General features: G+C 38.6%; 1 protein-coding gene across 2 annotated transcripts in view; it reads left to right on the plus strand.

Annotated features, from left to right (window-relative positions):
- Nucleotides 1-13023, plus strand: part of LOC137236585 (uncharacterized) — a 112077-nt gene that overhangs the window by 73576 nt on the left and 25478 nt on the right. For both annotated transcript variants that reach the window (XM_067759352.1, XM_067759354.1), the window contains exon 6: nt 10921-10992. In XM_067759352.1, coding sequence (XP_067615453.1) covers nt 10921-10992 — 72 coding nt within the window. The remainder of the gene's footprint in view (nt 1-10920; nt 10993-13023) is intronic.

The following is a 13023-nucleotide window of genomic DNA, read 5'->3' on the forward strand; positions in this document are numbered from 1 at the left end:
AGTATAATAATTCCAAGAAAATTCAATTTGTTCCTTCGATCGCCGTGTATTTAGACACTGTTCCCCTCATTATTCCTTATTTCAGGTGTTTTGGGACGTCTGACTTCCGAATGAAACTAACCGGACTACCGGTATCAAAACGAACAACCACTGAATTAGATACTACTTGACTACCTATTTTATATTCTATGCTTACATAATTATAAGTGTCCACTTCAGTAAAGTCTTCGGCTCTTTCATCAAATACGGCAGCGACCTGGTCCTTACGCTTCAGCACTTTCTTCGGGTTTGGGCAAGCGCGATGATCGTGTCTGTTTTCCAGCACTTGAAACACGAACCATCTGGTCTCAGTGGAAATGGGCAATTTGGCTTAATATGCCGATGATCGTGTCCTGTTTTCCAGCACTTGAAACACGAACCATCTGGTCTCAGTGGAAATGGGCAATTTGGCTTAATATGCCCATACTGAGAGCAATTATAACAGTGCGGTTCAACTTCTGGTTTTTGCTGGTTAGCTTGCTGTGATCTCTGGCTCACTGCAACTGGTGAATTTCCGACCATGAAATATTTATTTTGATATCGACTTATAAGCATTTTAAGTTCGTCAATACTACGCGCTGATAGTAGTAAGTGGGCATTTGGTACGGCATTCCCTATACCATCAATCACAAAATCAATAACCTCTGCTTCTGTTATGTTAGCTCGCTTCGCGATTGCTTGCATATTCAAAACAGGGACACCTCAAAGTCAAATTCTTTAATAATGGCTTTTTTCAAATCATTGTAGTTTTGTAGTATTTAAAAATACCCGTGCCGTGTCAGTTAAGCAGCGGCGAAGAGCGAAAAGCTTAAAATGGTTGTTAGCACCTGTTGATTCCAAAATTTCATCAAAATCTCGCATAAAATGGTGAACCGGGTAGGTAACATCATCTCCGCTAAATTTTGGCAATGCGTGCTCAATTTCACCAAAGTCCAAGCGGCGTTGATTTCCATCAAATTTACGAAGCTGCTTAATTTGTTGCATCAACTGCATCATTTCTAGGCGTTTTCGAAGGGCCAAAACCTCTTGGTCAATGCTAGCTAATGATCGCGGAATACGTTCGGCGACGGCAACGGCGGCGTGGGCAGTATCGGCATTTGCGGTAGCGACAGTATCAGCATTCTCGACATTTACAATAGCGACAGTATCGGCATTTGTGGTAGCGGCAGTGTCGGCATTCTCGGAATTTACAATAGCGGCAGCGTCGGCACTTGTGGCAGCATTTTCATCATCGGCGGTGTCAGAATTTACGGCAGCGTCTGCAACAGCGTTTGTATCATCAGGTTCAGCTAATCCTGATATTGGTGCGCCTATAATGCTCCGTAGCAGATTGCGAAGTTGACCCGTGGTAGCAGTAGATGGAAAATCTACCCCGGCGTCATTAAGGGCATTTATTATATCTTGTCTGGTATTTGCTATTTTCGAAAAATTTAAGCGATTTACAATTACTTTTGGTTCAAACCAGGCATGCTTAACCAACGAACCGATATCATTTCGTTACGATAATTAACGTTAATAAACGAAACAAAGTCATTTCGTTTCGTTTTTTAACGTTAAGAACGTCAAATTAACGAAATGATTTTGTTTCGTTTTCTGCCATATCAAAACGAAATCAAATCGTTTATGTTGATTATTAATTTCAAACTATGCTGGCAAAGCTAATTGATGGCGGAGTCATTAAAGGTGAAAGCATTAGCCAAGCTGATTGCAACTTTTCTCATGCATTTTGACAGTACGAACATTTCTCAGAGTATTTTTGACATCAACGAACTACACAAACAAATTACATGGAGTTTGTGTGTGTATGTCCGCTCGCTGTTACCACCTTACGGTTTCACCATGGCTATAGCATTGCCAGCACAATTCAAACATAAAGTATCACGTTCTTGTTAACGTTTTTAACGATAACGAAAGCTTTTCGTTTCGGTTAAAAACGAGATACAATTTATCTTGATAATTTTTTTATCGATAATATTTCGAAGTGTTTCAACGGAAACGGTGGAAATCTTTTGATAAACGATTAGCTTAACGTTAAGGTGCATCCCTGGTTCAAACCCCACACCTGAAGCTTTAAAATGCGTGGATGTTGGTTTTATTATTTGTTTTATTTGGATTTTAGTTTTCCACGTTGTCTGGATTTTAGTTGTCCACGTTCTCGACGCTTTTCTCCTCTAGTCGGAAGTGCTCCGCCATCTTCTTCTATATTAGTATCTGGTGTTGCCAATATTTACAGAATATGTTGTGCTTATAGGGTTACACTTAACTAACCTTATACTACGTTTACAATCTAACCTTATTATACGTTCACAATCTAATCTTATACAATGCTTACAATATGGATAAGTAAAAATATGGTTATGACTATGTCAACTTTAACTCGGGTTTAAAATACCAACCCATGGTTTACTTTATGGTAGGCTCATCTCTACAGCAACAACATACCTTTGTTCAGATTGTTAAAATCTGCGTGTTGGTGTTAGGCGAATGGAGAGAAAACATAAGACGGTGCAATTCTTGTGTGTTGTGGGAAAATAATGTACTAAATTAGATGTATTTACTAAAAAAATTACTTAAAGTGATGTGAAACTGTTTTTTTTTATAAAAAATTTACCACGGCGGCAGTAAATAATTGTCAATGTGTTGGTTACATTTTGCGTTTGCCATCTCCGTTTGACAATTCCTATACATACCAGTGAAATGGGCAAAATAAAATCAGCTGATGAGGTGAGCCAACCATATAATTGAACTATGATCCCAACCCTTGCGTGGATCAAAAATACTCAACAAATTCAGTTCTTGTCTGTTCGGCAGAGTGGACGTGCAGTGTCATCCTCGGCTCAACTACAACATTTTCGGACTTTTTTGGTTGAGCTGCTAAGCGACAAACTTTAAATACACCTCTTAAATTGCTGCGCATAAATTTTGTCCTACTAAATTTCAATAAGCATTATACTCAGATGTAACTGAAATATGCGTCTTTGTTTCACCCTCTACACTAATTCTATGTATTCTATATGTGTCCACAATTCATCGCAACTGATCCAGCTATATGTTATACCCTATGGCCATCAGAGCGTTGTGTCTCCGCTTTTCGGTACACCCTGTTGCTGTAGCTAGTTGTTTAACCACAGCCGCTAGATGGGTCTCCTAAGCATTATCTAAGAGGGGATAGGCGTTTTTTTCACGCGCTAACGAAAGTATACGCGTGTAAAAAAAAACACGGCTAATATTAGCTGTGTTTTTTTTACATCTATAGTCGTTTACGCTTAAACTTTATATGGACTGCCAAGCGTCAAACTTTAAATACACCTCTGAAATTGCTTCGCATAAAATTTGTACTACTAAATTTCAATACGCATTATACTCAGATATAACTGAAATATGTGTCTATGTTTCACCTCAACACTAATTCTATGTATCACCTCTAAAAATTGTGTGTATCCACTATTCATCGCAAACGATTCAGCTATATGTTATACATTACGGCCACCAGAGGTTTGTGTCTCCGATTTTAGGTACACTCTGTTCCGTAGCTAGTTAGATATTTAAGCTTTAAGATTTAAGCCGCTAGATGGGTCTCCTAAACATTATCTAAGCGGGAATAAGCGTTTTTTCTACGCGCAAACGTAAACGTATACACGTGTAAAAAAACACGGTGGTTAAACCACTAGCTACAGCACAGGGTGTACCGAAAAGCGGAGACAACCCTCTATTGCATGTCTGTGTATAACATATAGCTGAATCAGTTGCGATGAATTGTGTACACGCACCATTTTAAGAGGTGATACATAGAATTAATGTAGAGGTGAAACATAGACACATATTTCAGTTAAAAAATAAATGTAAGGCGCGATAACCTCCGAAGAGATCTAAGGTCGAGCTTCTCTTCCAATTTGCGTCGTGCTCCTCTTGATTTCCCCTACAAATTGGTCGGACGGGACCTGCATGTTTTATGCCTACTCCGAACGGCATCTGCAAGGCAGGTGAGTTTTCACTGAGAGGTTTTCATGGCAGAAGTACAACCGAAGCGCTTGCCAAACACTGCCGAGGGGCGACCCCGCTTAGGAAAATTTTCTTCTAATTTAAAAACCTTATTTCTAAAATTTTTGATATTGCTTTGCCCGGGGTGCGAACCCAGGGCATACGGTGTGGTAGGCGGAGCACGCTACCATCACACCACCACATTTCAGTTACATCTGAGTATAATTCGTATTGAAATTTAGTAGTACTAATTTTTTGCGCAGCAATTTCAGAAGTGTATTTAAAATTTTACGCTTAGCAGTCCATATAAAGTTTAAGCGTAAACGTCTATAGATGTAAAAAAAAACACAGCTATTCAGGGCTGTCATGGAATCAGGCATGCTTAACCAACAAACCGATATCATTTCGTTACGATAATTAACGTTAATAAACGAAACAAAGTCATTTCGTTTCGTTTATTAACGTTAGGAACGTCAAATTAACGAAATGATTTTGTTTCGTTTTCTGCCATATCAAAACGAAGTCAAATCGTTTATGTTGATTATTAATTTCAAACTATGCTGGCAAAGCTGATTAATGGCAGAGTCATTAAAGGTGAAAGCATTAGCCAAGCTGATTGCAACTTTTCTCATGAATTTTGACAGCACGAACATTTCTCAGAGTATTTTTGACATTACCATCAACGAATTACACAAACGAATTACATGGAGTTTGTGTGTGTATGCCCGCTCGCTGTTACCACCTTACGGCTTCACCATGGCTATAGCATTGCCAGCACAATTCAAACATAAAGTATCACGTTTTTGTTAACGTTTTTAACGTTAACGAAAGCTTTTCGTTTCGGTTAAAAACGAGATACAATTTATCTTGATTAATTTTTTATCGATAATATTTCGAAGTGTCAACGGAAACGGTGGAAATTTTTTGATAAACGATTAGCTTAACGTTAAGGTGCATCCCTGCATGGAATCCAATTGTTGTCGGAATCGGATTTAAAATCGACAAAAAAATTACTTTGGTGTAATGAAATCCAATGTTATCGGTTTAATGTTCGAATTGGAATTAGTGTCGATTTTAGGTGTCACAGAATCCAATAATATCGATTTTGCTATCGGAAACAAACCAATCAGTTAAATGCCGTTGGATTTCATTTTTTCATAGTTGTTTTTCCGTTGCAGTTGAATATTTTCTAAAAATGTAAGTAAATAATGGTTTATTTTATAAAAATAAATGTAAATTTACATATATTTTCATTCTTAATAGGGGAAAGCATAAAAATTCAATGTAAAGCAGTATTTTACCCACACTCATACTAGAATCCTTGCCAACTGATCTTTGATAGGATACTTCAGCCAAAGAGGATAAATACAATAAGAGCCGTCACTCGTTATTTTGTGGCGAGTATCTCGCTGGAAATTGAAAAAATTGATGCCGAATGTTTTCTGAGAGGGACATTTTTACTTGTCTCGCATTTATCCATGCCGTGTAGGCCCCTTGTGCAACTGTGATCTTTGGAAAGAGAATTAAATAAATTAATTAAATACAGTCCAAAAATAAACACAAATACCCCACAAAAATGTATAGAAGACATTTATAAACATCTCGCCCAAAAAAAAAGTAGCGACTACCTCTCAGTATACATCGAGTAAATGCCAAAAAAATAACGAGTGACGGCTCATTGTATTTATCCTCTTTGCTTCAGCTAAAAATCGTAAAGTCAGAGTGACTCGCATTTCCCTGGGGAGTATGCGTTCCTCTTCCGCAAGTTTTGGGTACTGTTCCCCGAGTACTGGATTCACCGGGCAATTCCCGGCATAAGGTCCGACGCCTGTTTGTGGAGTTCACCAAGGACCTGCTTGTGTTTTTTGCTTCATACGGCTGAGTTCTCAGGTGCCGTATTTCCTCAAAATGCTTACGGAGATGACTCCTTAAGTCCCTAGGCGGTGCTGGCTCATCAATCAGAGTCTGATGGGATGCCCAGGTTTATGGGTATTCAACAGGAACTGTTTGGTTGTTCTGGGGACATACGAAGACAGCCCGTGGCGGTTCTGAGCGCAGTATTTTGGCAGGCCTGTAGCTTCTTCCAGTGGGTAGTTTTTAGGCTTGGCGACCATATAGGGGACTTGTAGCACGCAAACGGCTGGCCAATGAGCGTTTCTTTGTCTTTTCCCCAAGTACTGCCAGCAAGGGATTTGAGGATTTTATTGCGGCTCTGGATTTTCGGACCAATTGCGGCTGCGTGCTCACCAAAATGTAGATCCTGATCAAACGTCACACCCAAGATTTTAGTGTGTAGGACAGTCGGTAGCGTAGTGCCATCGACGTGGATGTTCAAAATGGTCGACATTTGGGACGTCCAAGTTGTAAATAGGGTCGCGGATGATTTAGTCGGTGATAATGCCAGGTTTCGCGAGGCGAAAAAACTGGAGAGATCAGGGAGGTAGCCGTTTATCTGTTGCAAAGCTCATCGATCTTTGGGCCCGGGCCTGTGGCTATTATTGTGCAGTCATCAGCGTAAGAAACGATAGTAACTCCTTCTGGTGGCGAAGGTAGTTTTGATATGTAAAAATTAAACAAAAGTGGGGATAGGACACCACCCTGAGGCACCCCTTGTTTAATTCTTCTTGGCTTTGATATTTCGTTTCTGAATTGCACCGATGCCTGCCGACCACCCAGATAATTTGCGGTCCACCTTTTAAGACATGGGGGAAGGGTAGACCCTTCCAAGTCTTGCAGTAACGTGCCATGGTTGACCGTATCAAAAGCTTTTGATAGGTCTAGCACTACGATTACTGTTCTATGGGAGTTATTCTGATTTAAACCACAATTTATCTGGGTGCTAATGGCATTTAGCGCGGTGGTGGTGCTATGGAGTTTTCATGCTGATGACAGGCTAGCTGCAAATTTGCTTTGAAGTAGGGGGAGCAAAATGGCTTCAAGCGTCTTGGCTGCTGGTGATAGGAGAGATATCGGGCGATATGACTCTCCTATGTTAGCTGGTTTCCCAGGCTTTAGTAGCGGTACCACCTTGGCCATTTTCCATTTTTCGGGTATGAAAAAGGTGGAAAGAGACAGGTTGAAGACATGTGCTAAATATTTGAAACCCTCTTTCCCTAGGCTTTTAAGCATCGGCATGGCCATGCCGTCTGGGCCGACTGCTTTGGGTGGTTTAGCATGACCGATGGCATCCTCAACCTCTTCGGCGGTGTTGGAAATTGGTGACGGGCTGAACTTATGTTTACGTGCGTGTCTGTTGGCCCTCCGTCTATTTTTGTCGACCGTAGAATGCATTATGTATTGTCGGCAGAAAGCGCTCGCACATTTTTTCGCATCCGACAGCACTTTGTCGCCAAAGGCGATGGAATCTTTGTCATTGTGCCTAACCCCGGTCTTTGGAATTAGTACTGCTGCGTCTGCTGAAAAGAAATAGAGATACATAAAATAGTCACACTTTTGTCTGTATATCTCGTGCAAAACGTAGTTTCACCTAGGGATAACTCCGAATAATCGTCGCAAACACAATTTCTTTAAATCATTTGTGGCTCCTTGGCGGTCACGCAAAAGGAAGACCTACAGTTGCTATTAATGGTCTGTTAATACTCATGAATCTCGTGGCACAGGGCGCCTCCAGTTTGTTGGCTGTTTTTAAGAGCTACAATTCCCGATGTGAGAACAGTAGCAATCCCCACCACCAGTCGCTACCACGCCTCTTGTCCCGCACCATATGCCAGCACAGAAGCTATAGGACTGCGACTTCGAACTCACACCTTCGTCGACGTCACTTTCCGAGAAGTTCTAGGTGTAGCTCCGAAGACTCCAACGGATGCTTTTGTCGCGCTATGCTGCCGAGCTACACCAGAGAAACACCTTGAAACGTTAGGGAGTGACTATTCGGCAGAGGATGCCGCCCTCGAAATCATAAGCAGTCTTAAGTAGATGTCATTGCGTAATGGGTGAAGATCGTATAATCCTCGGCGCATCTACATAATTAAAATTGTACAAGGACCCTGGATAAAATTTTTAAAATGTAGACCAAAGTTTGCAGACGTTTGGGTTCACAACATTGATTTCAATAGTCTTCGTTACATCAAAACGATATTTTAGAATAAAAGCGACCGATTTTAAGTTGAAAGATGTTAACTGCTGTTTTCCGGCCTTATGATATTAGAGCTAGTTATGGATGACCGCGTAGCTTCAGTTTTCAGACTAGTTCGTCTGTCCACTACGTTAGGGTAGTAGCATACATGGCATTAGTTCGATTGTCTTAGGAAAGTTTTTGTTTCACCACTTTCAGTGTTCTTGCGAAGGACAAAGCCTCACCTGGTAAATATATGTGCCTACGTATTCACATTTGTAAAAGGAGCCGTAACGTGTAGGTGATATTTAAACTTGGTTGATGGTTGATAGGCTATAATCAATGTGATTCACTCCAAGGGATTAGTTGGGGATAGGGCCGCAAACTTTAGGAAATGTCAAAGCGGGAGACTTAGGTGTTGAAGGATGAAGTGTGTAAACCAAAACCAACATTTCAGACGCTATTGTATAGTTTCGCAAATGAACAACAGGTGTTTGAATGTAAGCCCAAGTGATTTTTCAAACCCTTCTCATACGTACATACATATATCGTCAACTTAAGTATGAGGTAAGAATCATTTCAAAGGAGTGTCTATGCCCCTAGAACCTACTAAAGGATTTTGCATCACTGATTTCGCTTATTCTTTCAGCCCATCGCAATATAAAATTTTTTAAAAAATCGGCACCTTTTTTAGGTATTTGCTTTTTTTTAACAACTTGAGGACAATTTGAAAACATGTTCAATGTTATTTGAATTCATTGTTCATTATTAATTTTTTGAAAAAATATGCAAAGTGAGCATATCAATTTATTATATAACTTTTCTTTTAGTGTTTTATTTTAATAATTTGGTGAATTGGTTGATGCAAAGTCCGTGTTAACCTGACATTGAAAACGCCTGTTTTTTTTTTTTTTAATAACTTTTGAATGAGTGGAAAGAGTTAAATTTCGCAATTAGTTTGCGCATCCGTAACCCCAGCGGGTTAGGGGATCAGAATATACCCGCGGTAGGTATGCCTGTCGTAAGAGGCGACTAAAATACCAGATTCAAAGGGCTGGGTAGCGCAACCCTTCAGGTTGCCAGCGCAATATATAGCTTCTCCAAACCCAATTGTCAACCTCACCTATCCGGGGCGAATCCTGTTTCACTAACAGACGAGGCTCTGGCGACCCCAAGCTCCTCATGGAACTTGGGGGTGGAGAGGGAGGGAATGGCCTGAAGGTTTAATGTGGCCACATAAATCGTTCCCGAGATGGTCGGGCCAGCACCTTAATGGTGCTGTGGTACCGTAGCGTACCGGATCTGTATCCGGCAAACGACCATCACATCGATAACACTCCCCAAAGCCTTCGGGGAGCAACCATATCGCTACAACAACAACAACAACATGCGCATCCGTAGATACCACTTTCGACCAATTTTCGACATGAACATATATATGTATATCTCTAGCGTCTACGTTAGCGGCAGTGATTAAATAACTAGCTACAGAACGGGTTGTACCGAAAAGCGGAGACACATAGCTCTGTTGGCCATAGGGTATAACATATAGCTGAATCGGTTGCGGTGAATAGTGGACATACATCATTTGTGTAGGTAATATGTACATAGAGGCAGAGTAGACGTAAAACATAGACACACATTTCAGGTGCATCTGACTATAATGCGTATTGAAATTTAGGAGTACTAATTTTCTGCGCAGTGATTTCAGAAAGTTTAACGCTTAGCAGTCCATATAAAAATTAAGCGTATTGTATGTATATAGATGTAAAAAAAACAGCTAATATAGGTTATTGAATCATAAAATAGAATTAAATAAGCAGAATTAAACACAAAAAAGGAGAAGAATTTACAGAGATCTCTACTCCTTTTTCTCTTATCTTCTCTTTTCTCTTCTCTTCCCATCACTTTTCTCCATGCCACATCTCTTCTTTTGCAAATTCCTGTTAAATTTTATTTTGCCTACGATTTGTGGTTGTTAAATAAAATGTGAAAATTTAAAATCGCTGTTTTTTTTTTAATTTTGTAAAACGCTTATAAATTCAAACTAAAACGACATCCGGTCGAACCGGATGCCACGGACAGACCGTTAGACATTCAAAAATTTAAAATTCAAAAAGAAATAACCGCAAAAAAAAATACCGAACCGGACATGACCGGTTACTAATCGCTGAAAATCAAACTCAAAAATAAAACGGTGAAAATTTAAAAGAAAACAAACAAAAAGAGAAATGGGCCGAATATAACTTGGGGGCGCCGCGGGTGTTGTTGCGACGCCCGGTGCATATCCCACCCTCAAATCCATGGCCACCGACGCACCTAATTTTCGGGGTCCCCTTACCTGTTTTACCTAGTGCCTTCTAAATAAAAAGGATTGCCAGCATTCCCATTTATAACTCAAATTTATTGACAATTCATTCCCTTAATCATTTAAGAAAAAAAAAATGTTATGGCTAGGAAAATTTAATTTTTTTCTTAGCATGCGCTAAGGCTCAATTTGACAATACAAAAATTTTAGAACAAATTTAGCACAAAATATATTTTTTGTTTGAACTTTTTGAAAATCAGAGAATTTACTCGCATTCGAATAGCACGCGCTAAAAATAAGTTTGGTAATAAAATTTTGTTAGAACAAACTTAGTACTGAAGCTGAGCTGGGCATTATTCGTTGAAATTTGTATACATATTTCCTTTAATCTATACTCAAATACATGTAGTTCTTGTTTTTTTTTTTTGGTTTCTGTTGTTTCATTGTTTCGTTTTACGTGATCTGAAGACGATATTTATGTAACTTTAAAAAAAATATATTCAATTTATTTTTCCAGGTGGGTCTATTGAAAATATCTCTAGTAACGCTACGGACATTCGCTTTATCAAAGAAAAATTTATATAAAGAGGTATATATTAATAGATCCTGGGTTTAATCTATATTTGTTTTCTTGCTTATAGGCTATATTGTCGTGCATCATGTTATTATTATTATTTTATATAACAATGACAATGAGATTTTAAAATGATCCTGCACATTTTCTTAAAATATAATTACATATGTTTTTGGTGTTTGCGACTTTGAAAATTAATTTTTTTTTTCACTCTTACTTAATACATACTAAATGGCTAGGTATCTACACGCATTAACTAACAGCACAATTCAACAATTGATACCTTTTTCAATAACCAATTTTTACATTAAGTTTCAGCGCAAGTTAACGTACACTTCCGAGTTAAAAATTAGCACCAAAGATTATCTGCAAATTCAAATTCATTTTCTTCCTCTTTTTTTTTTATTAAGAAAAACTTGGATGAATTGTAAACCAGCTTCTAAATCATTTTTGGAAAAAAAATTCGAAATTTTACTTCAGAACCTTATTAAAATGTTTGAGTATGCAGCTTTTTGTAATTCACTAAATTTTTTTAGGCTGGCATTACAAGGTTGTAGTCTAACCGAATTCCCGCTGATTTTTGACAATTATTATCGAAACTTTAGCTTACGATTAGAAAATTATTTCTATATGGAAGAAAATGTGAAAATGCGTACTCGCAAAGTTTGCAGATATTCTAAGTGTCTACTTAAAATTTTCCAATCTCTTGCCACAACATTTTTGACTTTCGTTTACGTGGCTTTCGTTAATCATTTCTTTAACGTGTTACAGAAGAAAATAGCTAGCAATTGTAGCGGCAGCCAGTGGGTTAAGGCGATGGGAAGGATGTTCAAACATCTACGTATATATCTGTGTGCATATACCAGCATAGCTACGTTCACATGTGTTAGTAACTGGTAGAAAGCAAACACATTCCTAGATGTTCGAACATGTATCTGTTAATATGCGTGAAGTTTGTTCGTGAAAGTTTATGTCTGTCGTTTCCCGCCAAAAGAGGATTGTATGTATTGGTATCTTTCGTTCTTGAGTGAAAGTGGTGAGAAAGAAATGCTTTCGATCTATGGGGTACGATCGCCAAACGATGACAGGGCATGTCTCAAATGTAAAGTACATGCAAGTGAGTGCGGAAGCTAATAAAGTCGTTTTAAGTGGAAAAAAAGTCCTTTGTGGGAAAAAAAATAAGTTTCGGTTTACGGTTGTTACTAACCGCGTTATTGGCCCGTTAAGCACCGGCACATAGGAAAAACCAACTCGGTGTCCTGGGTCCTATTCAGGTGAGTCAGTGAAATCCCCAGCCCCAGCCCCTGGTGCGTGGGGACTATTCCTGAACATAAATCAAATTTTTAAAAATGTAAATTAAATTAAATAAAATTAAATACCTAAAATTCATAAAATTTAATAAATAAATATAAGTAACTACAAAGATAATGTGAATTAATAAAATTAAATAAAATAATGAAAGTTAACAATAAAATTAAATTTAAATAAATTAACTAAAATTATAAAATAAAACAAAATAAAATAAAATAACATGCATGAATACATAAAGTCCAACATTTGAGTAAAATCTAATACCTAGATAACATTAAATATACAGATAAAATTAAGTAAAATAAATTAAAATCAACTAAATAAATAAAATGACATAAATACGTATATTGGAATAATAAAAAAAAAACAAATAAATAGATAAAATAACATAACTCGATGAAAGTCAATAAATATAATAAGTCCACATGTACCCTAATGTCTGGTTTCGTTGTCAGCATGACCCTAGTCCCTAAAATTCTTTTCCCTTGCCTATTCAGATTGCGACACAAAGGTTTTAACCTGCCACACCAGCCACCATCATTAGTGCCACGACACGCACGCACACACACAGACACCAAAGAGAAGCAAATAAGCGGGGTAGTATCTGAAGTCCAGCAGGAGGGGAAACATAGAGCCGGTGCCGGACTCCACGCCGAAGGGTATAAAAGAGGGGCATCTTGGCGCTCCTGTCCCGGCACCGCAGCATTTTTTTCGAAGCTTCGCCTGCAGAGAAAA

This window comes from Eurosta solidaginis, chromosome 1 (assembly GCF_040869045.1).
Source record: "Eurosta solidaginis isolate ZX-2024a chromosome 1, ASM4086904v1, whole genome shotgun sequence".
NCBI lineage: Eukaryota > Metazoa > Arthropoda > Insecta > Diptera > Tephritidae > Eurosta > Eurosta solidaginis.